This window comes from Typopeltis vanoorti, chromosome 18, assembly GCF_054136105.1.
Source record: "Typopeltis vanoorti isolate ZY-2024b chromosome 18, IOZ_Tvanoo_1.0, whole genome shotgun sequence".
NCBI lineage: Eukaryota > Metazoa > Arthropoda > Arachnida > Uropygi > Thelyphonidae > Typopeltis > Typopeltis vanoorti.
The window spans coordinates 12,987,770-13,013,451 of record NC_143566.1 but is presented as its reverse complement, the minus strand read 5'-3'; the positions used below and the strand labels follow the sequence as shown (position 1 = coordinate 13,013,451).

Genomic DNA, 25,682 nt, shown 5'->3' with positions numbered 1-25,682 from the left:
GATTAACATTCTAATTAATCTAATAGTCCTAAGTGGCGCAGCTTCAATAAATAAATTTTCTTAGGACTAAACGAGAGGTTGGTAACGAAGTGTCTGCTACATAGGTTTTGGCTCGACCCTGGGCTATTCCTTTGTGTCCCAGAGATACCACGTGCCTCACATAGGCGAGGCTTCAAGGAAACACATAAAATATATGATTTAAAAGAAATGGGACACAACAATGACATGGAAATATAACAAAGCTCTGTATTTAAGTTTTGTGGCTCTGCAAAAGGCATATGACAAGGTGCCAAGAGAAAAGCTACATGGTGTTGATGGAGCATTATATCAAGCAATACTTAATCTTTTTTTGGCTTTATAAGTCAACAGTTAGAATTGAAGGAAATACATGAGGATGGTTTGATATTAAACCTGGTGTAGACAAGGATGCACATCATCCCTCTGTTATTCATTATCTATATGAATCATATTATAAAGTATAGCAGTATTAAACCTGATTTCAAAATTGGAAATGTTAATCTTAGTTCTTTACTTTATGCAGATGATGTTATACTTTTAAACAAATCCAGTACAAGTCTGCAAGATTCCCCTAAATTGAATAACTGTTGTAATAAATTTGGTATGAAAATTAGCAAGACAAAGACGATGAAAATAGGCAAAAGCACTGAAAATATCAACTGCATTATGAATGAGAATGTAATAGACCAAGGGGTCCACAATATGTGGATGCCAGGCATTGGCAGATTAGTGCTTTGAGTGCATGCTGAGCAATTTTTATGGGGTACTTCAACTATGGGGATATAGATTGGAAGGAGTAAAGTAGGTGTGGCAAGATAGAAGTGAAATTTATATAGTTTGCATGAAGCAGCATGTCTTGGAGGGGGACCAGGGGTTTTAGAGTCCTGGATCTGGTAGTAGCATTAGAAGATACCTGTAAACTCTGAGTTTAACTGAACTATAAATTTAGCTAAACTATAAATATATAAGATATCTATAAACAAGGTAGATATTAAGTTAAGGGGATAATAAATCCCTCATTATTTCAAAGCCGAATAAGAAACTCGAAGATCGAAATCTAAGAGTTTCATGCCGAAGAACTTTCGGTGAGTCCAAGTGTAAGTCAACACCTGGTAGTACAACACTAGGGCAACTCGGAGCAAAGGTGGAGCAAGTTTTGATCACTGTCCTTAATATTTTCTCATAATGTAAAATGCAGCTCCTAGGAGATGTATTACTGTTTTACATTATGAGGGAAGGTCACTATCCAGACCGGTTTGGAACTTTATTGAGGTTTCATCAGTGAGTAGGTAGACCTGGATAATACCAAGGTTTAAGTGAACCGAACTTACATACTTTACTATATGAATTGCCAGAAAGGTGTACCCATATATTATTATATTATAACTACAATAAAGAGCCAAGAGGCAATTTTTTTCGGCAACGTAAATTAAGTTAAGGGGATAATAAATCCCTCATTATTTCAAAGCTGAATAAGAAACTCCAAGATCGAAATCTAAGAGTTTCATGCCGAAGAACTTGCAGTGAGTCCAAGCGTAAGTCAAGGTAGATATTGTCTCCAGTTGGGGAGAGTGTCCTTTCACTCTTGTTCTTTGAAGTTGCTAAATGTGTAATTCTCTGTCAAGAAAAGAGTTTATGTTGAATTATAAAGTTGGTAACTATGAAAGGCTTAAGAGGTAACTTGGAGCAGTGCTATGTCTTAAGAAGCTACAAGGAAAGAACGTCAGTAGTGCATGGGAAGTGGTCAGGGATTGTTTGAGAGAAGTAGCATCAGACTTTGCATACTCATGCCATGAGAATAAATAAAGTTGGTGGGGGGGGGTATGTGGATTAGCAGAGACATAAAGCAAGAGCTGAATAAAAAACATTGTGGGGAGAATATAAAGAGAAAGGTGATCAGTATATTCATGTGCAGTACAAAGTGCAACCAAGAAGGATAACTAGTATAATAAGGAAGGCCAGATCAGATTATGAGAGAAATTTAGCTAAGGAGGCCTAAGTAAATCCAAAACGTTTTTTTATTGTGAAGCAAGTAAGAGTAAAAATGATTATGGAAGGATGACCTGATATATATATATATACACCGGTGTGTGTGTGTGTGTGTGTGTGTGTGTGTGTGTGTGTGTGTGTGTGTGTGTGTGTGTGTGTGTGTGTACACACTATATATATGATGAGTTACATACAATATGTAATGCTTCTTTTATGTAAAACATTTATTTTTATAGTAATGGCCACTTAGAGGGCTTTTGCAATGGTCGAAAATGAAATTAGTGGAATAATTGATGGGGAAATGGATTTAAATGAGGAGGAACTGGTACAATTAATAGATGATGTCAAATCAAATGGCAGGGAAAATGCTGCCAAAGATTCTGATTGTAATGAATCCATTAAAGAATTCAGTTTAAAGAAATTAGCACAAGGATTGGACTTGGCAACAAAGTTAGGAATTTATTTTACGGATAATGATCCCACAATGGAGCGCTCCAGAAAATTCACGTGGCAGTTGGATATTTGTTTAGCTCCATATTATGAACTTTATAAATGTTTTCAGCATAGTGGTAAGCAAGGTCTTATTACTGACTTCTTGACAACTAAACCAGCCGAAGTATGCAAATGATGTCCAAAAGATTTCAAGTGATGACGATGTCCTGCCATTTGTAAATAAAGAACATCTACGTTCTTTCAGTTTTGAAGACAGCAATGATGATTAAAATATGCACTTTATTTTATTTTGCCTAAAACATTTATGCATTATGTGCAATGAAGTTTACGTACAATTCATAATTTTTAGAAGTTTATACTATGTATTTGTTTCATAGTTTATGTTTTCTTAACTTACATGAATTACCTGAAGTAAATGAAAATATATTTTTGTTGGATATGTCATTATTGTTTATATAATCTAAAAAAAAGATTATATGGGAACATGACCTTACTTTTTCTATGTGATCTGAGTCTCGCATAATACAATTTATATGGAACCTAACATCCGTGTTATATGAGGGTTACCTGTGTATATATATATATTGGGTTGCTGGGTAATCACTTTGACAAACTGCATAACTAGATAAGTCTGTCACATCAGCTGTTGCTAAGCATATTGGAAAATATCAATGTGAATACAGCAGTGGGACTAGATGTTATGTCAGCATGAGTACTGTGTGCAATAGAATTGGCATTGCCTTTGAAGTTGTTCAGTCTAAGTTTCACCTCTGGCAGTGTTCCAAGCGAGTGGAAAGAGAGTAAGATGTTCCATTACATAAAGGTGACTCCAAGACAGAAGTAACAAATTATAGAATTAACATCTCAGGAGTGGTAGTTAAAGTATTGGAAAAGTTTGTTAAAGGTTAAAATTAGCAGTAATTGGATAAGAGTTATTATTATGGACTATTCCAAGGAGTCCTTAGACTGATCAAGGGAGGCCCTTAACATCATATCAAGCACCATTCAACATTTGCACAATATCTATCATACTTTGCTTTGAACTTATTCACAGTCATGGCACCCACAACAGACTTTGGCAACCTATTCCATTCATTCACCACTCTCCAAGCAAAAAACCTAGTTCTAACACGCTTGCTAACTGCTGTCTTACTCGGTTTCCAAGGATGACCCTAGTTCTCCCACTAAAGGACCTGTTTTGAAAAATTTCCTCTGAATTAATTTTGTAAAAACCCTTCAGTAATTTGTATGGCTCAATCATATCACACCTTTTCGTCCTATCAACCAGTTTCTGTAACACACAAATCTTCAGCCTGTTCTCGTAAAGTTCACTCCATAGACCTGCTATCATCTTGGTCACTCACCTCTGGATCCTCTCCACCTATTCCTCATTGCCAAGAAATCCTGGCACCCAGATCTGTATGCAGTAGTCAAGATGGTGGTCTTGTCAAGGTTTGAAAAAGAGGAATAATAACCTGCTTGTCTCTGCTCATCAAAGTATTCTTCAATAACCAAGTAATCTGTTGAGCTGCTTTAGCCACTTTTTCTATGGTCCCCCCCCCCCCCTAAACTTTAACTTTCTATCCACTAACACTTCCAAATCTCTGGCTTCAGTTTCCTGGAGTAGTTTCACCAGTGTGGTATGCAGCTGGTAATCTTTTCACCCCAATATAAACTGACATCCATTCTCCTTTGCCCACACTGCGAGTCTATCCAAATCATCCTGCAAAATTTTAACATCACTGTATTAACTATTGCCCTACCCAACTTTGCATCATCAGCAAAAAACTGGACATTTTCTCTCAGATCCTTTCTTATATTGTTAATGTAACAAATTAAAGAGTAGCCATTAAAAAACAGAACCCTGCAGCATTAGGATACCACAGGGAATTCTAATCAGTAAATGGGAATGGATATAGGGTTGGTGAGATGGATGAGGAGGAGGAGATTGATGGAGAGATATCAAGAGTAGAGTCCAAAAGAAGATATCTCTCCATCAACCTCCTTCTTATCCATCTCACCAACCCTATATCCATTCTCATTTACTGATTAGAATTCCCTGTGGTATCCTGTCAGAGGCTTTGCAAAGTCCAGCAGTATCACTGTAAACCCATTACCTTTATCCAAATCAGCTGTTACTGTATTATAAAATATGAGCAAGTTACTGAGGCATGATCTACCCTTCACAAAATCATGTTGCCACTCTCACCCACTCCCATACAGTATCCCATTTCCATCTATCCATTCCCGTGTTTTGCCCTTGACAACAGCTCCTGATATGCTGATCAGTCAGTAATTTGCTACAGCAGTCTTAGAGCCTTCTTTATGCAATGTAACTATTTTCCCCTCTTTCCAGCCTTTGAGACTAACTCAGAGCCAAGAATAAGATTAGACAATGTGGTCAAAGGCACTGACAGTTTCCTATCATCTTCACATAAAACTTGAGCTGGTATACCATCTTATCCCATAGCTGTATTCATATCAGGGTTCTGTAGTATGCTATGCGCCTCCATTTTATTTACCGTATTTTCCAGTGTATAAGACGCACTTTTTTACCTTAAAAAATCATCTTAAAAATGGGGTGCATCTTATATAATGAAGGTAAAGATTGTACTTTAAATCATACGTTATAGTTTAGGATTTTTTTCCAGAAAATTGTATTAAATTTCTTGGGTGCGTCTTATAAATAGGAGTGTCTTATACACGGGAAAATACGGTACCTCAGTTCCCATATAAGTCTTTGCCTCTCTCTTTCTCGTTACTGCAGTATATCCACCTGGATGATATACTCTTGCAAAGTGTTCACTTAGTAATTCTATTACTTTGACTGATTCAGTTACCTCCCAACCATCAGCATTCATTAAAATCATTCTGCCATAAACATTTTTTCTTTTACTTGCAACATATCAAAAGAACTGTTTGGGATTATCTTTAGCCTGCATTGCTAACTTCCTTTCATACTCTGCTTTTGCCTTTCTTACCACACTGGTTACCTTTCTGGCTTTGTGCTTTGTACTGCTTATGTGCCTGCTGGTCACCTTTCTCCTAGAATTCCTCCATAATTTTTTTTTTCTTTTTTCCCAGCTCCAGCATAATGATGATATTGATCCATTTAACTTCCACATAATTTACTCTCCTGACTAGGTACAGTCTGCCATTACTTCTCTCAAACACTCCTTTAGCACTTCCCATACACTATTAACACTCATCCCTTGCAGTTTTGCATATCATGGCACTGATGCAAGCAATCTCCCAAGCTTGTCATACTTACCAGCCCTCTGATTCTACATATACCCGCTCTTAATTTAAAATTCCACACATTTAGCCACCTCCCAGGTCAAGACCATACGATCACTCTCACCGTTTGGTGGCAACCTGGTCATATTCGTTACAGACGAATTCTCAGATTCAATTACTAGATCGAGCACTCTCAAGCTCCTAGTATATTCTATCACATGCTGTCTCAGGTAATTATTTCTTGGTAACTGCATAAATTCCATTTCCTTCCTCCCATGTGTCATCTCCTGTTTCCAATCTATGTTCCCATAGTTTTTTTCATAAGAATGGATGTTGAAGAAATATTCCAAATACATGACAGGACAGAAGAGAACTGAGTTCCCTCTTGGAAGTTATGTATGAATGTAGTTATCAAAGGCATTTGGACTAGATTTCATTCTTGATGAGTGGTGGAGCAGAATGGGTTGACAGGGGCAATCCTGAGTAATTTGTTAGTGAATAAGTTTAAGGAAAAATAAGTATGTAATTAAATGTTAGCGTGGGCCTCCTGCAATAAATCCACTGATTCCGGAGAGGTTCCTCCATACTGCATATTGTTAAGGAATGTGAATAGGCAGAGAAACAGTAAAAAAAAAAAAAAAAAAAATCAGCTAACGCCTTTTTATTCCCGTATACGGGGAGTAGGCGAGGCCATTTAGCCCTATCTAACTTTTCGAGACTGAGTGGGCAGTTCAATCTCCACTGGTCCCAATCAGAGATAGATGGCCCAAGGCTATCACTAATTAAGCAGTACACAGTGAAGAGAGAAGACGGCTCAAATGTGCCGCCATCTCGTGGTCCCTAACACAATATATTTAATGTCTGAAATAATGTGGGTTCGGCGGTCGATTTTCTTGAGTTTATGGGACGAAAAACCCGAGTTTCCGGGAGGAAAAACCCGCTTACCCGTGCCAGAGATCGACTAACTCGGGAACCGGTCGAAAAAAGGCTTAAAAAAATTTCCTCTAGTCGCCGACTAGACTCGAAACCAAGCGGCCAAGCACTGTGGTGTGCAAACGCCACATCCACTGAGCTACACAGGCTCCTCAGAGAAACAGTTAGCCATACTATTATTATATGGAATTATTATATAGGTAAAAGAATTTTGTAGGATACAGATGGATGAATTTTTCATATGATAGAAAAGAAAGAACAGACAGCCAACCTGGAAGTAAGTTGAGTGGTAATAGTTTGTGAGGATGAGGGATTTTTTTCCCTCCACTTGATGAGTAGTGAGTGGGTGGAATAGTTTTTGGCAGTGGAATGGAGAGTAATCTTTGCTGCAAATGAATTTAAGAAGAGGTGTGTGTGTGTTCTTGAACTTCCATATAATAATAGTAAATATCCAGTTCCATATAAAGGGATTAGTTGTGAAGTGTTAGTTTTCAGATTACAAAATCGGAAGTTGATATGGAAAAGGTAGAGGGTATATTTTGGTAAAGAGGTGTTTGAAAAGTGCAGATGCTTCCATGAGGTGTTTAAATACAATTATAAAGAATACTTGAGGATTAATAAGTGGCATATTATTTATTTATTTATTTGAATAATTATTTATAAATTTAACTACTGATATTGACTTTTTTATTTTGTTTTTCTTAAGTTTTTCATTAATAAGTTATGTTTATTAGATATCTTGTGGCAAATGTGGTAGTGGCTTAGGCCATGAGTTCCTTGAAGATGGTCCAGATGGCAAATCACGTTTCTGAATATTTTCAGAAACCCTCACTTTTGTTTCTCATAAAGGTAATCATTGAATGCAGAAGTTAGTGTTCATGTGTGAATTCTCTTACACCATGTAAAGTGCATTTTTTGTACAAATATTAGATATATTTGTTTTGGTGTTGGAATTTTTTAGATTTTACCTACAGAAAAAGACTAATTAAATAAGTTATTTTACTCATCATTAATTACTGTTTACTATAAATTTCAGTGATTACCATATTGTAGTAAGCAGTCAGGTTTTTTTCTAATCCAAATTAAATCAGCCTGTTATATTTCTGTTATATTTTTTTATACTAGCATTTCACTGGAAGCCTTCTTTTAATTTAGCATTAAGTTTTCAGATATTTAATGTAAAGAAAACAAATTACTATAATTCATGACTATTATTAAAAAGAAAAAACTTGGGTTTTGGTTTGCTATTTTTGCTTTTGGTTTTAGTTCACTGTTTTATTTGAATGCTACATGTTTTAGCTGTCTCTATGGTCAGTGAATTCAAAAGTTAATAGAATCTGTGCCATTCTGCATTTGATGTGATTAAGGAAATGTATCATTGTATTTCATCAAAATCTACAATGTAAATTGTTCAAAATGAAAGAATGACATTGTTCATAAATGTGTTTTAGTAGTGTTGCCATGGAGCTCACATTTTTTTTCCCTTTGCATTCCATTGTCTTTGGGCTAGTCATCTTAATAACATAAGTAGCTGAAGCTAAATTGCCCAGAAACTTATGGGCAATTGAGTGTGTGTGCTATTTAAGTTGCAACCTCCATGCGATCTTGGAATTATTTGGGGAGGTTTGCATTCACAACACCACAATAACCTAATTTACAGATGCATTTTTATCTGTTGCTATTCTTTGGTTAGTTTGTCTGTTTTTGTGTGAGGAAAAAGACTAAGTTTCTAGGTAGGAAACTGGTAACTCACCTTCGCTTAATGAAAAGCCCTTATAAACGTATCGATAAATAAAAACTATAATAATTAGTTATAAGTAAGAAACAATTTTTATATATTTCACTGTAAATAACTAACAACTTTGTCAGAAAGATAAACATTAAAGAATGTAGAAAAACTGAACACTTCTAACAACAGTTAGAAGTGTTCAGTTATATGTTTTTGAAACATATAACATTAATATTTTTAATAATAATTGTTTAATAATTAATAATATTAACATTACAAGACAATGAAGATGACCTTCAATAATCAGTTTATGAATTAAACAAAATCAGCCAACAATACAATTTAAAAATTTCACAAAATTTCACGACCTTTAAATGCCATGACAAAAGTCATGGCATTTAAAGGTCGGGATCACGTTAGATCAAAAATAGTTATAGAAAATAAAATAATAGTACAGATAGCACAGTTTAATTATTTAGGCTTCATATTAACATATTGAAAAAATAAATAAATTTCAGAAAATCTATAGAGCAATTAAAAGGACACTGAATAAAAAAAAAAGAAGACGAGCAACTCAACTAAAATTTCACAAATTAATGGCCACTCCCACTCTGTTATATGGTTCAGAAACATGGACTGTTTAAAAAAAAATGAAAGTAAAATATAAGTTGCAGAGATGAGATTTTTAAGAACAATTAAAGGATGCACAAAATTGGACCATATAAGAAATGAAGACATCAGAAAAGAACTAGATATTTATAACATAAATGAAAAGATTAAGGAATATGGAAAGAACAACTGTTTGGGATGGAAAGATATCGGCTACCAAAAGAGTGGATAGATATAAACCAAAGGGGAGGGGAGAGAAGGAGAGAGAGAGGAAGACCAGCCACAAGATGGAAAGACCAGTGAAGCTGGAACAGACAGATGCCCAATCCTTGAAGAGAAAAAGAATATAACGTTAATAGGGACATAAATCAGTCAAATGATGTATCAAATGACACATGTGACTGGAAAATGCCAAGGTTAAAATAGACAGTGGGGGGGGGGATTAATAGGCAGATATGGTGAAAGCAATTAAAGAGGAGAAGGAATGCTTGAATTTGTCTTGAAGTGTGACATTGTAATTTGCAATACAAAATTCCAGCCAAAAAAAGACTCCATAAACAGGACATGGCAGTCATGTGATTTAAGAAAAAACAAAGATGCTGGACATGATGCTTGTAATCAAGAGATGGGCCACATCAGTTCAGCAGTGTCGAATGTTTAAGGAGCTGACATGGAATTGGATAATAGGTTTGAGTCAGATTTAAAGACACTGAGTGAGGAAATCGTAATAGAAAGTATACAGATAAGTGCTTGAGTAAGACTTGATTTCATTATGAAAAAGGAACTTGTGCTTACAATGAAGACAGTAGTGGATGAAATAGTCCCTAAATCAGAAAGTCAGAAGCTGTAGAAGAGGTGGACATTAATTTTTTAATTAGCTTCATTAAAGATTAAAGAGATTTTCCTGGAAATAGAAGAGCATTATATATATTCTGTATATATCAGTGGCGTCGCGTGCCCATTTCGGTCTGGTGTGCTGTCATGTGGGGCGCTACAAAATTCATGTGAATTTGACCGTGTTATTGCATTTTTATTGATGTACGAAAGTTTTAAGAGTGCATAGCGCATCAGTGCTGATCCTAATTGGTTCAGTGCAATTAATTGCAGGGTAACTTTGAATACTTTAATTTATCAATTAGTTGTAACTAAATCTGCATAGAGTGGAGGAACAGTCTGTTTGTTTTAGGATTTATTAGAAAACAACAATGAAGGAGAAAGCTCTATTTGATTGTTATATTTGAATTGCTCAAAGGCGAAAATATGTGAACCATCATTTATAAGAGATGTGAGAATGGGAAATGAAAGAAAAGAATAAGTGTGAATAGAAATACTTTTATTAATGGCAAACGAATTATTAACAATTAATATTTGTGATATGTGTGTCCTATAACTGTGCTTCCCCAACTGTGGGCCGCAGCCCCCGTGGGGGCAATTAGTTTTGTTGAGGGTGTTGGGAAATAATGAAAACAAATTTAAAATGTTTTAACGCTAAGTAGATATTTTTTTATCTTAAAAGAAGCGTATTTAATTTTTATTATTTATTATTTCATTTTTGTTATTTTTTATAATTTAGCGGAAAAGATCACACAGTGGTGTTGGTTCACAAATTTTACTTCCTCTGTATTTCGGCACTTAATGAATATTAGTAAATCTATGTTTATTCATATAAGTTGCATTTCAAAGGTTTATTCATATAAGAAGCACAAAAAGGCTTACAAGCGCGAAATCTTGCGTTCATTTAAAATGGCCAAGTTTTTTGCGGTTTAAATTAATGTTTCATTGTTAGTGTACGCAGGTGCAGGCGATACTCGAGTGATGGGGCCAGGAAATATTTTAATTTTTTTAAAGGGACATTTACATCCATAAGTTTGGGAAGCACTGTCCTATAATTTGCTGAGTAGAGTGAATAGTATGTTGTTGTGTCCTGAATAAGCATTAAAAAGGTTTATATTAAAATATTCAGGTCACAACATTAATTCTACTCAGGCAGAGAACATGGAACGTTGGCAATAGAAAAAATAAATTGTTTGGGAATACAAGTCAAGATAAAACTTAAGGAATTGTATAAAATTTGTATAAAGTGTTTAAATATAATCTGTATTATGTGTGGGCCTGATAATAGAAATCCATGTAAGCTGGCAAAATCCGTTTGAAAAACCAGCCTCTTGCACTGAAATAGTAAAGCCTGTGAGTCAGGGTTCAAAGGTCACTTTTACTGTCCTGCATTATGAAAGTATCGGAAAGAGAAACCTAAGCATCTTCCAGGAATAGGAGGCAGACACACGTGCGAAAAATTAATAGAGGGAGCTAATGAGATTGACGTGGACACACGTGACCGAGTTGGCGCGTGTCGCAAATATCGAGATTTAACGAGAGGAGAAAATTGAACAAAAAGGCCTTGCATGAAGATTCGAGCGCTCTTATCTTTTTTCTTCCTGGATTCCTGATCTTTTGGAGTGGTCCTGCTCGTCGTAGGAGGGAAGTCCCTGGCCAGTTGCGGAAGGCACTTAGTTCGTCCATCGTAGCATTCGTAATGGGCCAAGCTATGTCTGTGTTCTAGGATAGCTGTGATGTTGTCGTACGAGGAGGGACTAAATTGAGCCATCCATTCAAGGCGACGTTACCATGCCACCTCCCATGTTTCCCTCAGAGATTCTACTCGCACAGACCTACGGAAGATATCCTCCAAAGCGATTACATTTGAAGGCCTTGATGATTAGACAAGGCGGGAACAAGTTTTAAGAGTTCAAGGACAGAAATGGTAATGTAGACTTTTGAAATACTAATTCCAGTTGTAAGAAGAGAGTGAATTTCCTGTGTGAACGTTTAAATTGGACTGAACTTAAAGAACTGTAAGAGTGGCCTACAACTAGATACATGTCCGAGACAGTGTTAAGAATTGTTTGCCCAAGAGGCCGAATAGATACAAGATTATGTTAAACTAAAAGTGTATTTATTTGCTATATTTACTATATTCGGCATGAAACTCTTTGAGTTTCTTATTCGGCTATGAAACAATATGGGATGTAATATCCCTTAACTTAAATAAGAGTATATGTCGCCAAATTGAAGCCTTTGACTCTTCATATAATTAATAATTTATTAGGACACCTTCTTGGCAATTCTCATAGTAAGGTATATGTAAGTTCTGTTTGCTACAAACTTGGTATTTCTAGGTTTACCTACTCGCTGATGAGACCTCAATAAAGGTTGAAACCAGTCTGGGTAGTGACCTTCTCTCTCTCATAATGTAGACCAGTAATACAGCTCCTTAGTAGCTGGGTTTCACATTATGGGGAAATATCAAGAATAGTGATCAGAGCTTGCTCCACCTTTACCATGAGTTGCCTCAGTGTTGCACTCCCTAAAGGGTCAGTTGTAACACTATCCAGGAATTTGCTTACACTTGGACTCGCCGAACTTTATATATTTACTATATTCGGCATGAAACTCTTTGAGTTTCTTATTCGGCTATGAAACAATATGAGATGTAATATCCCTTAACTTAAATCTGTGTATTATATTTAGGAACAATTAGTGTAAGATAACTCCAAGGACCCCTTAATGGAAAACCATTCAGCTCCAGCAGACTATGCTGCATACATGTGAACAGTACAGATTTATTGTAGTCCTAAACATAACACCTAACTTGTCCTAACATCTGCTTTCAAATTTTCAGTTCCAGAAATATGTATAGCAGCTGTTTGCAATACAGCCATTGAATACAGAAAGCACTCGATTTATTAAAAGCAAAATGAATATATATATATATAACTTGAAATCAGCATGAATTGCATTTGAGATATTCAATATCATCCAGACAAAATTTTAGAAATAAAACCATGAAGTTGGACTAATATGTTATATAAACTTTGTGAAAGTGCAACCACTCGACGCGGAAACGGCATACATACACTAAAAGCTAGTACCTCCCTGGGAATAAAGGAACGACAGACACCCAGGTGCGAATGTGACAACCTGTTAATATAATTTTAAATATGGAAAGCATAAAGGTCAAATGAACAATATGCTTTGCGTGCACCGTTTTCTGTGACAAAAATTCATTGGCAAATACTAGTGAGACACTGATAATTTGATACGATTTTTAAATACAGCCATATATAATGCACATAGAAATCGGAAAAAGTAATCACTTGAGAAATTATTATTTTTCTGGACTAAATCAAAGAAATGCTGAAATAACTCTTTTACTTATTTTATTTATACACAAGTTCCAATCTTCTGTTTTTCTTTAGGAATTGTGTTAGCACATCATCATAAAATGAAGATTTTTCCTTCAGTTCCATCATCAATGTCTTTTCAATAGCAATAAAGCTTAGACTGCACAGCCTTTCCTGTGTTTGTTGTTCCTCTATAACATGTATGTACTCTCTTCATAGCCGAAAAAGAATGCTCGACTTTAGCAGTAGAGCTCGGAATTGACATGATAAGTTCTGCTAACTTATAAATTTCCTTGAATGTGAAGTTGATTTTCTTGCATGAATTTTAATAGGTGATGCACTGGTTTCCTAGCAGATTCTTAAGAAGAAAATAGTGCTTTCAGTTCATTTTTCAAGCAGATATAGTCAAAAACTGGGCCATAGAAATCCTTTAAGTTTTCTAAAATACTATCAGGAAACGCCTTCGCATACTGACCATATCTTTCACTACAAAGGAGTTGAAAAAATTCAAGTTTCGAAAGAGAAGAATATCTTTCTTCCATCTCCTGGCATATGCAGTCTACTATTTCCTGGTATAATCGAAGGCACATGCTCTTCTCCGTCTCTTAGGTCTCGACTCATCAACTGCATGCTTCTCCTTTGATACAGAAACCCAGATATCATCAAATCCATGTTCCCTGTCATTCCTAAGTTGCTGCATAGTATCATGCACTTTTTTACAACAGTACAATATATCATAGGATGAAGTTTGCAGTATATTATTCAAGACATCAGTATTGCCAAATAAAACAAAAAATTTTTAGCAACAAAATTGTTTGAAAATCTTGCAAGAAATGCAAAAAACCACGAGCTTTGATTACAGCATCCACGTCCCATTCCCCAAAATTCTCCACTATGTGTTCAAAAAATTCAATAAGTTCATTTCTGTGACGTTTTACTGTGCTCGTTAAACGGGTAGTCAAGTTCCATCTGGTTGGAGCAACGGAGGGTAATTTTTTAGCAACAAAATCTTGCAAAGCATTTATTCTTTTTGATGATTTAGAAAAATGTGCCACCAATGCACTGATAGTATGGAAAAACAATCTATATTCCTTGATATTCGAGAGGCTTTGCTTAAGAACTAAATTTAAAACATGGGCATAGCAATGTGTAAATATTGCTAAAGGATATGCCTCAATAACTTTCCTCTGTAACCCATTAATATGACCACTCATTACACAGGCACCATTATAAGTTTGCCCAACTAACTTGCCCTTGATTTTAAATTCCTCAGCTATGTTTACAACATGTTTAAAAAGACCACTAGACATTCTATCATCATTTACATCTGTAAATCTGATGAACCTTTTGTGTATTTGCCCATTATGGACAAAATGGGAAAACAGTTGATAGTTGCGATTTTGACATAACATCAGATTTTTCATCCAAAATAATGATTACAAATGTAGCGGTAGCAATTTCTTTTTTTATAGCATCTTTAATCACGTCAGATATAGCACTAATAATATCATTTTGTACTGTCAAAGAAGTTCCTTGAAATACAGTCGAATCGTTTAAATGACTATCTAAAAAAGGATCATATTCACGGAGCACATTTAAAAATTCAGTATAATTTCCTCGATTAGCTGAATCTTCAGATTCATCATGACCTCTGAAAGGAAGCCCTTGCTTAGCCAAATAGCACACAGTATCAATTAATCTTCTTAAAATCTCTCTATTTTCTTTACCTGTTCATTATGATGGATAACTTCAATTTTTCTTTGTTTGTTGATGAGAGTGTCAATTCTTTGTTTTCCAAACATCTTGAGATTTAGAAATGATTGAACATGTGATTGGGAGCGCTCATGTTTTTGCACTGCTGCTGTTAAGTGGTTAAAGTCAGAATATCCAGGCTTATTCCAAACGCCTCTCTCTCTGGAAAATAATAAACATGGCCAACAAAAAAGTCTTGACTGCACTTCACATCCAGTTAACCATTCTACTGTACTATATTGTGAAACAGAGAAGTGCCTCATATAGTCAGTTTTTGCATCTTTGTGCACACTCTGTAAATTTGGAAGAGGAGGACGAGGTTTACCTCCTTCAACTAAAGTCCTACAATCCGCAGATTCTGGCAGAAAATGGGACATTCAATAGATCGTCAACACTGTTATGGGGAAAATTATAAATCTATGGAAAATTATATATTAAAAACTTGTCTATATTGTTATATATAAAAACTTGCCTACCGCATCAGTTCAATTCACACACGCTAAACAGAATGAAACTCGGTAAACAAAAAAACAGAAACTCATGACAAATGACAAAGTTGAATTGGATTGGTTGACACAATACCAATCACAGCCGGTGCTGAGTGAGCTTAAAATTTTAGATCACCCAGTCCCGCCTTCTCAGCGGTTTTAAAATACTAGAACTCTAAGAATTTGACCTGCTGTGCCCTCTTTACATATTTTCAAAGGGCTCAAAGATGTATGCATTTTGAAAGCACACCTGCGCTATTAACGTGAATGTGACGCAGTGTTTACATGTCGAAAAGTGCCCGCTTTATGAAGCACTAATGCTTTATTACCCTCCTGAAAAGAGCAATAAAGCATTGGTATACTGTGTTTAATTTTAGGAATCACATGAAGTCTGCAAATAGGAGAGTCTTTAACAGGAATAAATGCAAAAATATAATATCGGTGATACTGATATTTCATGAATATATCAGGGGCGAATATTCCAGGTGTGCGGTGTATGTATGTATATATATATATATATATATATATATAGAGAGAGAGAGAGAGAGAGAGAGAGATACAATGAAGTGAAGAGGGTGGTTAGAGGAACAGTTTGAGGATATCAATAAATACTCTGAATACAGAAGAAAAAAGTATATAAGATTAATCAGAAACATCCACAAGAAATGGAGCTCAAAGAAGAGAACTATAAAAGATGAAAGGGCAGAATCTTATTGAACACAGAAGAAATAGGATAGACAAGATACCACTCAGTTATATAAGACAAAGGGAGATACTGAAGTTCCAAAGAGATGAATTGAAGAAAATATCACCATGTACAGAGTGGCATACACATATATCCTGAGGGATAAGGTTGTAAAGGCAGTAAAGCATTAGAAGAACCATAAAAGCAGTGGGAATGTTGAAATCACTAGGGAGATGCTAAAGCATGGTAGTGAGATGATGATTGATGAACCAAACTGCATGAAACAAATGAAGGAAAAATCACAAAAAGAATGGACTAGAGCTATTCGTATACATGTTCACATAAAAGGAAGCAAAATGGTCTGCAAAAACTATACAACAATTGCTGTGTGTTATGTGGGAAAAGTACTTATATTATTAACAGAAAGAATAAGGAAACTTACTTCAGCTTTACTTTTAAAGACGTTTCTGCTGTTCAGCAGTTATCTTGTAATCCCCTTCTCCACTATGAACAGTCATCTAGGAACTTTCTTACAACATGTTGGAGGCTTAATGGAGCAACCATCCGCCTAGAGAAACACAAGTCATACATCTGCAACCACGACTCTGGTCAGTCAGGCCTGGATGACTATGTCTTGGATACAACCCACAGGATCTCTTCTGGAAAAAAATCACCATGCTCCACCACAGCAAATTCAAAAAAGAGAGACTATTTTTAAAATCTGCAGCAGCTCAGAAATTAACCAAATCTAAATAAATACAGTTGCATTAAACTTCCTAAGATTTGGGAAACACTTATCATTAGAGATCCCATTTTACATTCCAGACTACCTACAACTGCCCATAGAGGGCACTCCATCTAGATAGGACTTTAGAGTCGCCACATGGTTGGCTTAATATTGTGTAGTATTTGTGTATATGTTACATTAGTTTTTTTGTGTAATCCCTGAAGATGTCTCAGTGACTGAGACAAAATATAGGAAGTATTAAATTCTGTTTTAATCCTTTCTGAGTGCTGTATACTATCCATTAAGCCTCCAACATGATGTCCTCACAGCACTTAAGCCTCAACACACAAACTTTCTTACAACCCTCTAAATCACATTGCCTCTACAGTTCTTCTTCATGCTAGCTGAGGATGGCCTCTCTTCTGTCTTCCTGGTGATGACCAGTTCATCACTCACTTTGGCCCACCTCTCCTGTTTCATCCGTTGAACCTATCCATACCATTGCAAAGATTGACATTCCAGGCAATCCACATTTTCTTGCAAATTCAATCTCTCCATGGTAGTCCCATTCCGAACTCTGAAGGCGAGATATACACGTTTTATCATAAGCCATCCATCTGTACAACTCTTATAACGACTCTTTTGCTTTCCATTCATTCTCCATCCTTCCCCTCCCCCCCTCATACATCAAATATTCTGTTATCATTTGGAGTACCATCTTCTTGGTTTGCTGCTGATTGGCTTGACTCCATAACACATCATTCAGTGTTTAATAGCATTATGGGCCTGGTTGACTCAATCATAAACATTTTTTTCACATGTTCCCAACTTATGTATAATAGATGCTAAGTGTTTGAAATGATCCACTGCCTTGACTTTACTGACTAGAGGATCTAAATCTCTGCATTTTCTACCAACCACCAATTTTCTTTTTTGTCATGGTTAAATTTACTTTTAGACCTCCCATGCTATAAACAGCAACCAGTTTCCTCATCATAAAGTCAATGTCATCCTGATCTTGAGCAATTATTACTTGATCATCAGCAAACAATATCGAATGAATGATGACTACATCATTTCTCATAATGAATTTCTCATTGAACTCCATTAGTAGACCCAGGGGCTCGATGAGAAAGATGAATGTAAGCAAGTTAATCATCAGTTTGATTAAGATAATATATAGAAGGTGCAGAGCAGCTGTTAGCATGGGGATTGGTATCAGCTAAGTGTGTTACATCTAAAGGTCTTACACAAGGATGTGGAATGTCACCAAACCTGTTTTTAAGATTGCTCTTGATGCAGTGCTGGCACTTTGGAATGTTTCATGTAGAGCTGATACCAGTCTCCCACACTTTAACAGCTGTTCTACACCTTGTAGATATTCTTAATCAAACTGATGATGACTTGCTTACATTCATCTTTCTCATTGAACCCCAGAGTCAGCTAATGGGAACTGAATCATAGGCCTTTACAAGGTCGACAAATATCAAGTGTTTCCTGCCCTTTGACAATTCTTCTACTGTGATGTCTTACAATGAAAATGTCAATACAAGATTTTCCAGCACTAAAGCCAGTTTGCTCATCTGACACAAAAGGTAACATCTTCTTTGACGTTTCAGTTATTTTGTCATGTTGTACCATCATTTTGTATTTTGTGTTCTCTGCCAGATTGGCAGGAAAACAACCCAGAGGAAGACCAAGATATAGGTGGATTGATATGGTAAAAAGTGCCTTAGATGATGGAAATATAATATCTGATAATGTTGGAATCTTGACAAGTAATAGACTGATTTGGAGGAAAATTGTAGATAGGAAGTTAGTAATGATGTAAATTTTTCATGTAGTACTATCATATCCTGTACACCCCTTGAGAGTACATGGTAGGAATTTGATGATGACCTTTCAGTTATAATTTTACTTCATGACCTACTCATGGAAGCCATCGCACTTATGCTTCTGTAATTTGAAGGATTTATTCTTATTACCCTTCTTAAAGATGGAAGTTGTATATGATAATGATCACATTATCATATACAACTGTTCTAACATTCTTCCTTACATTTTCGTATGGTTTTGTTTATATTCCTCTTAACTGTTGAGACTAACCCCACTGATATGTTCCCATTCCTCATGTCTTCCAGAACTAAGCCAAACTTTATATGTGCCCTTCTCAATGATAGTCTCAGGAATTATTTATTTATTTAGCGAATGATGTACAGGTCTCAGAATAAAACATACAAATTACATAAAACAGCATAAAAACAATTGTAAAAATCATATTAAAAGGGGTACACTATGTCGAAATGATTAAACATCAAAATTAAGAATCAGGAGTCAGAGCTTAATCCTTAAATCCCGGATCCACTCCAGGGATTCTGGGATCAGTTTAAAAAAGTCCTCTTTAGAACCCGAGAATGAGTAGATAGGACACTCCAGCACAATGTGATTGATAGTCTGGATCCTTCTTCCGCATTCACAGTTTGGAGTATCGGACAGATTCCATTTATGCAAGAGATGCTTACATGTCCTATTCTGATCCGATTTAAAGTGGTCCATACGAGGCTAGGGAGATTTAAGCCCTCCAGATGAGATGTAGGATTTGAGATGGATATTTGAAGATTGGAGGTACGTTGAAACCAATACTCTCTCCCCATGACTCGCATAGGTCAAAGTTCTGGTCATTTATTTGTGTTGCACTCCTCACAAAGACTGAAATCCAGGCACCCTGCCTGGATTTCAGTCTTTGTGAAGTATGGAAGGAAATGTCTTGATGGATAGGCAAGGAACTGTTTCCAATTATTTTTGTCCATAGTTTGCTTAAGGCTTGGGTCCTGTGGAGCGAGGGAGGGGCTATATTACTGAGAGTTGGGAGCCAGTAGCCAGGAGTAGATCTTAAAGCTCTAGAGATTATCCTCATAGTTTGATTCAGCTGGACATTGACTAAAGAAGCGTGTGCGCTGTTCAGCCACACAGGAGCACAATACTCTTCTGTGGAATAGACCAAAGACAGTGCAGTAGTATGCAGTGTGTGGGCATCAGCACTCCAAGAAGTACCAGCAAGTTTATGTATTATATTATTACAAGTTTTTAATTTCCCAGCAATATTTTCTAGATGAAAATATTGCTGGGATGTTGGACTGGATGATGATGTGATTGTTTATGTAGGTATCTTCCTGTGCGAGTGAACAGAATAAGATATTGATCTATTTGAAAGGTTGGTGACTAATGTGTGTAGATTTTGGGGTGTTGGCTGTTTAGGTAGGTGACAAATGCATCAAAAGTGTTTTGTCCATGGGACCAAATGGCAAACACATCATCTACATAGCATAACCACACTAGTGGCTTGTATGTAGCTGTGGTAAGGACTTTGTTTTCAAAGTGTTCCATGTAAACTATATATAATACATAGTAATTATGTCTTTGAATAATTCAAAGATATCAGGAAGAAATTTTGACTTGATCAAATCAAGGGTGTCTATCAGTGGTAATTGGTAAATAAAGAGGTGACATCATTATGTCTGAATTTTTATGGATGTGATTTTCAACTAGTGTTTTGAAATGGACTGAATTTTTTACAAAAGTAGAGGAGTTGCCAGTAAGGGGGCGGGGACAAGCAACTTGACTGACTGTCGGGCCAGTTTATACGTGGGACTATCTATGCTATTGACTATGGGGCATAGGGGAATATTAGGTTTGTGGATTTTTGGTAATCCATACATACGGGGTGGTTTAACATGAACTGATTTTATTTTTTTTATGATTTCTTGCCAAGAAGTAAATTTTTTTCAGTAATTTTTGGACTTTTTTTTTTCCTTTGAGACATAGTGAGATCTCGATCTATAATTTGGTATGTGGAACAGTCACCTAGGAGATCTTGCATTCTGTTATAATCTTCTTGATTCATGATAACCATTGCGTTTCCCTTATAGGCTTTTGTAATGATAATATTTTTATTCTTATACAACTTTTTTAAGGCAGTTATTTCATTATGTGGTATATTGCTTTTTAGTGGTTTAGCCTTGTTTAAGATGCTTGCTATATCTAAACACATTATTGGCCATTGCCATTGGAAGATCGTGGATGTCCCGTCTATTCATCATGATTTCTAATTTTGGAATTTGTTTGGGTGTGACGGCAAAGTTATGCCCTAGACTCAGAGCATTCTTGGCTTCTTCAGTGAATATTTCAGACAATAAATTTACAACCATGCAGTCTCACCAAAGTTGCGGTTGGAGTGTAGTTGGCACTGTTGTAGGATTTCATATTTCTTTAGGTGTCTGCTTTTAACTTTTGAATTCTTTTCTTGCTGCAACTTCAGAGATGTGATGTAGGACAGTCCACATTTCAGGATTCAATACATTGATTAGTTCTTGTAGAGCGGTGATAGAGCTGTTTAACTTATTAAGCTCTATGCAAGTAGCTGCGATTTGTTCTTGGTTGAAGAAACCTAAACTCGCCTGTCGGTAAATACGATGTGCTTTTGCCGATGTTAACTTTTCTTTAAACTTGAGAAAAGCTGGAATGATATCGCTGTCGTAGCAACATTTGAGGAAGGCTAACCTGTTCAATTTTCTTGACAATTTCAGTTTCCATTTACTGAACCGTCGCACTTTGTATTTGAACCTGTATTGTTTCCACATTATTTCAGTGGATTGGGATTGGAGGGAGATCTTCAGTCATTTGAAGATGCAAAGCTGGAAAGGATTATTACTAGCACTGATGTGGTAGCCCTTCAGGTGGATTTGAATAAGCTGGATGGATGGGCAAATGAATGAGAAAATCAGTTTAATGCAACTAAATGTGTAAGGTCTTGAAGTTTAGGATCCATCAGTGGGAAGCTGCACACTGTTGGAGGAACTGTACTAGAAGAAGTGGAGGAGACAAAGGGACCTTGGGATGATGGTTGATAGAAACTTGAAGTTTAGAGAACATATTGCAAAGGTGGTGAAGGCAACCCAGAGAATTGATGCAATACTGAAGACACTGACCAGCAGAAATAGTTGTGGTTCCATTGTATAAAGCCTTGATCTGACTACCTCTGGGTAATTGTCCTCAAATTTGGTCTCCAGGATTCGAAAAGGATAAATTTGCCTTGCAGATGTTGCATGAGCAGATAGCAAAAAATGATATCAGTACTGTACAGTGTTAGCTATGAGGATAGATTTGAGAGGACATGCAGATTGCATAGTTTGGTTGATAGGAGAGATGATATTATGGAGACATTTAAAACTGCTGAGAGCTAGTTACAGCATTGACTCTGGGGAGTTTTCATATAGTAAGAACAGGGGGCCATCTCTAGAAGTTATGAATAGAAATGGTAAGAGGGTGAAGAGTGTCATATTTTCATGGAGGGGGGGGGGGGGAGGTTGGACTATGGAATGCATTGCCTGATAGGGTAGTGAGAGCACAAAGAATAAATGAGCTTATGGAATGGTATGATAGAGTTTGTGTTTAAGATAGGCATTCCATGGCCTGAAAATTAATTATTTCAGACCTTCATGGGTTCTTAGTACTCCATGGAGGTCCTGAAAATGATTTTTTTTTTTTTTTAAGTAAGGTTGAACTATTACAGGAAGAAAGTGTTTAAATACTATATCAGTGAAGAATAAAAAAGATTGTTTAAATGAAAACAAAACTTGACTGGAGAGAGGGAGAATTGTGGAATAGTTGTTCAAAATAACTGGAACATGGCTTTACACAGAAGCAAATACAGGTATTAATTAGAAATCGAGTGCATGTAAACATGCCTAAAGATGATGATTTAACAGGTAGAATAGATAAAACAGAATAAATTATTAAAATATTTCAGGTGTAACTAATATTTGATTTCTAAAAAGCAAATACCAAATGAATGGTGAAAAAATATTAGTGCCAATTTTTTAAGAAAAGAGATAAAACATAATTAGATAATTAGTGTGATTATTCTAATACCAACCATCTTGAAAATCAGTCTGTACAAAACTTAATCAAGAAATTATACATGAATCTGATATTAAATGATCTGCAAAGTTTTAGATCTGTTTTTGTCTTAGATTTAGAAAGCATTTAATAGTATAAAATTATGTCGTCGTCCGGTAGCATCCTCTAGCAAGAGGGTTACAGCAGATGAGCAGCTCTTCTCCATTTCTCTCTGTCTGTCACTTCCATCATTCTTAAACCAGTCCATTCCATGATGTCATTAAACCACTCACTAGTTGGTCTTCCACGTCTTCTCTTCCCCTTACGGGAACAAGTGACCTCCCTGGTAGCCAATTGCACAGTTCTGGACCCAGGGGACCCATCCTGAGCTGTGCATCGCTCGTCATTTTGATCTTTACTGCTCATCCAAACTAGGGAAAAAGTAGAAGCATAGTGGTTTCCCATTGCCTTCTATGCATGAAGAGATGAAAAAAAGTAGAAATATTGAAAGAATCACCCCTAGCCCTCGATTACTCTAATAGCATTGGGGGAAGGACCAAGAAAGAAGAAAAGGATAGAAAGAAATAAGAGTAGGGAGGACCATCCTATAGATAATATAACAGATGTATATTACATGAAATAAGGTATGGTCCAGCATCAGGTACCTCGGGTTCACCACTCCCATACTCACTAAAGTGAGCCCTTGAGGGTATAAAATTACAAGATATATTAAATATAATAGTGAAAATAAAAAATCACAGATAGTATAGCTTATCAAACATATTTATACAAATAATGTGTAATAAGGTAAGTCAGTAATGACAAAAGAAATAGAAATGAAGAAAGCAATTAAACAAGGTGATTCAATGTCTACTATTCAGTAGTTTAACAGATGAAATAGTAACAGAAGTAAAAGATAAATGGAATAAAAGTGATAGTAACATAATAAATCTAATTTGCAATCCAGACGGCTTAGTAATGGTAGAAGACACAGAAGTTAATTTATCATCACCATCAAATTCCTACTATGTACCCTCAAGGGGTCTACAGGACATGATAGTACTACATGAAAAATTTACATCATTACTAACTTCCTATCTACAATTTTCTTCCAGATCAGTCTGTTACTTGTCAAGACTCCAATATTATCAAATCTTATATTTCTGTTGTCTAAGGCACTTTGTACCGTATCAATCCACCTATATCTTGGTCTTCCTCTAGGTCGTTTTCCTGACAACCCCGCAGAGAACACTTGTTTTGCCAATCTTTCCTCGCCCATTCTGTTTAAATGACCATACCACCTGAGATTAGCTCTGCAAAAGCATTCCTGGATGCTGACAATGTAAAGTTCTTTCCTAATATCCTCGTTTTTAATATGATATTGCCATTGATGCCATCTGTTCACGCCTCTAATCTTTCTCAGGATTCTCATATCTGTGGACTCTAGTCTTTGGTCAAGTGTTTTATTTCTGACCCAGCTATCAGATCCATCAGTTAAAACTGGTTTGAACGCTGTCTTGTATATAGCTAATTTAGTGTTCCGACTAATTTCTCTTATTCCATATGAATTTATTCAATTGACTTCCTACTATACAAGCTTTATTGATTCTGTTGTCTATTTCCATATTTAATTTACCATCTTCACTAAAAATCATGCCTAAGTAGGTGAAATGTTTTACTTGTTCCACAGGTTCTCTGTTCACAATGCAATTGACATTTTTAACGATTCTGCCTATTTTCATTGTCTTTGTCTTTTTATTGCTGACCTTCATACCATATCTGTTACAACAGTTATTCAGTTTAGTCAGGGAATCTTGCAGACTTGTAGCGGATTTATTTAGAAGTATAACGCATAAAGCAAAGAGCTGACATTGACATTCACATTTCCAATTTTGATATCAGGTTTAATACCACTTTCCTTCATAATATGATCCATATAGATAATGAATAACAGAGGGGATAATGTACATCCTTGTCTCACACCAGATTTAACATTAAACCATCTTCCTGTACTTCCTTCAATTCTAACTGCTGACTTACAACTCAAATAAAGACTGTATTGCTTGATATAATGCTCCATTCACACCATGTAACTGCAGTGTATTGAATAGCTTCTCTCTTGGCACCTCGTCATATGCTTTTTCCAGATCAACAAAACTTAAATATAGATCTTTGTTATATTCCCATATTGGTCGTAAAGTGAAGATCTGATCCTGAACAGCCTCTATTTGGCCTGAATCCAGCTTGTTCTTCACCAAGTTTTTCTTTCACAATTCTTCTCAACTGTTTCTCAAGTATACTTGCATAAATCTTGCCAGGAACAATCAGTAGGGAAATACCTCTATAATTCTCACATTCAGTTTTATTTCCCTTTTTATATATGGGTACTATTAGAGCTCTACTCCAATCATCAGGAATCCATCCCTCTGTCCAGGCATTCTGAACTATGCAGTGCACCCATAGCAAGACTTTTATACCACCATACTTCAGCATTTCTGGTCGAATATCATCTATTCCTGCTGCCTTTCCACATTTTAAGCCTTTGATGGTTTTTTCTACTTCAAGTATGGATATGTATTCCTGACTGTATGCCTGTTGAGTGTTTTTTACCACTGTGCTATCACTGCTTGTTTCATTTAGCAATTTTTCGAAGTAATTACTCCATACCTCAAGGATATCTTTTTCTCCCATTTTCATGCCACCTTTATCATCTCTAACTCCTTTTACAATACTCTTTCCTCCATTTCTAAGCTTCTTCAACAACCTCTGGAATATCTTACCACCTTCTTGATATTTATTTTCAATGTTCTTGCCAAAGGCCTCCCATGACTTTTGTTTAGCTAGTTTTACACAGTGTTTCGCTTTCTTACATTTGTCTGTGTATTCTCTAAGATCAAAAGTTGACTTATTTGCCAGGAACTTTTGATATGCTTCCTTCTTTTCCTTCACTGCCTCTTTAACTTCCTGTGTCCACCATGGAGTT

The 25,682-nt window shown here is 36.0% G+C and overlaps 1 protein-coding gene across 2 annotated transcripts in view; it reads left to right on the top strand.

Annotated features, from left to right (window-relative positions):
* The window catches only part of LOC150096496 (methionine-R-sulfoxide reductase B1-like), a 72,723-nt gene that overhangs the window by 29,250 nt on the left and 17,791 nt on the right, over positions 1–25,682 (top strand). The window contains exon 3 of one of the 2 annotated variants that reach the window (XM_090408228.1): positions 7,365–7,479. The exons of the other annotated variant lie outside the window; for it this stretch is intronic. Coding sequence (XP_090264354.1) covers positions 7,365–7,442 — 78 coding nt within the window. The 3' untranslated portion in view covers positions 7,443–7,479. The remainder of the gene's footprint in view (positions 1–7,364; positions 7,480–25,682) is intronic. 2 annotated transcript variants of the gene reach the window in all.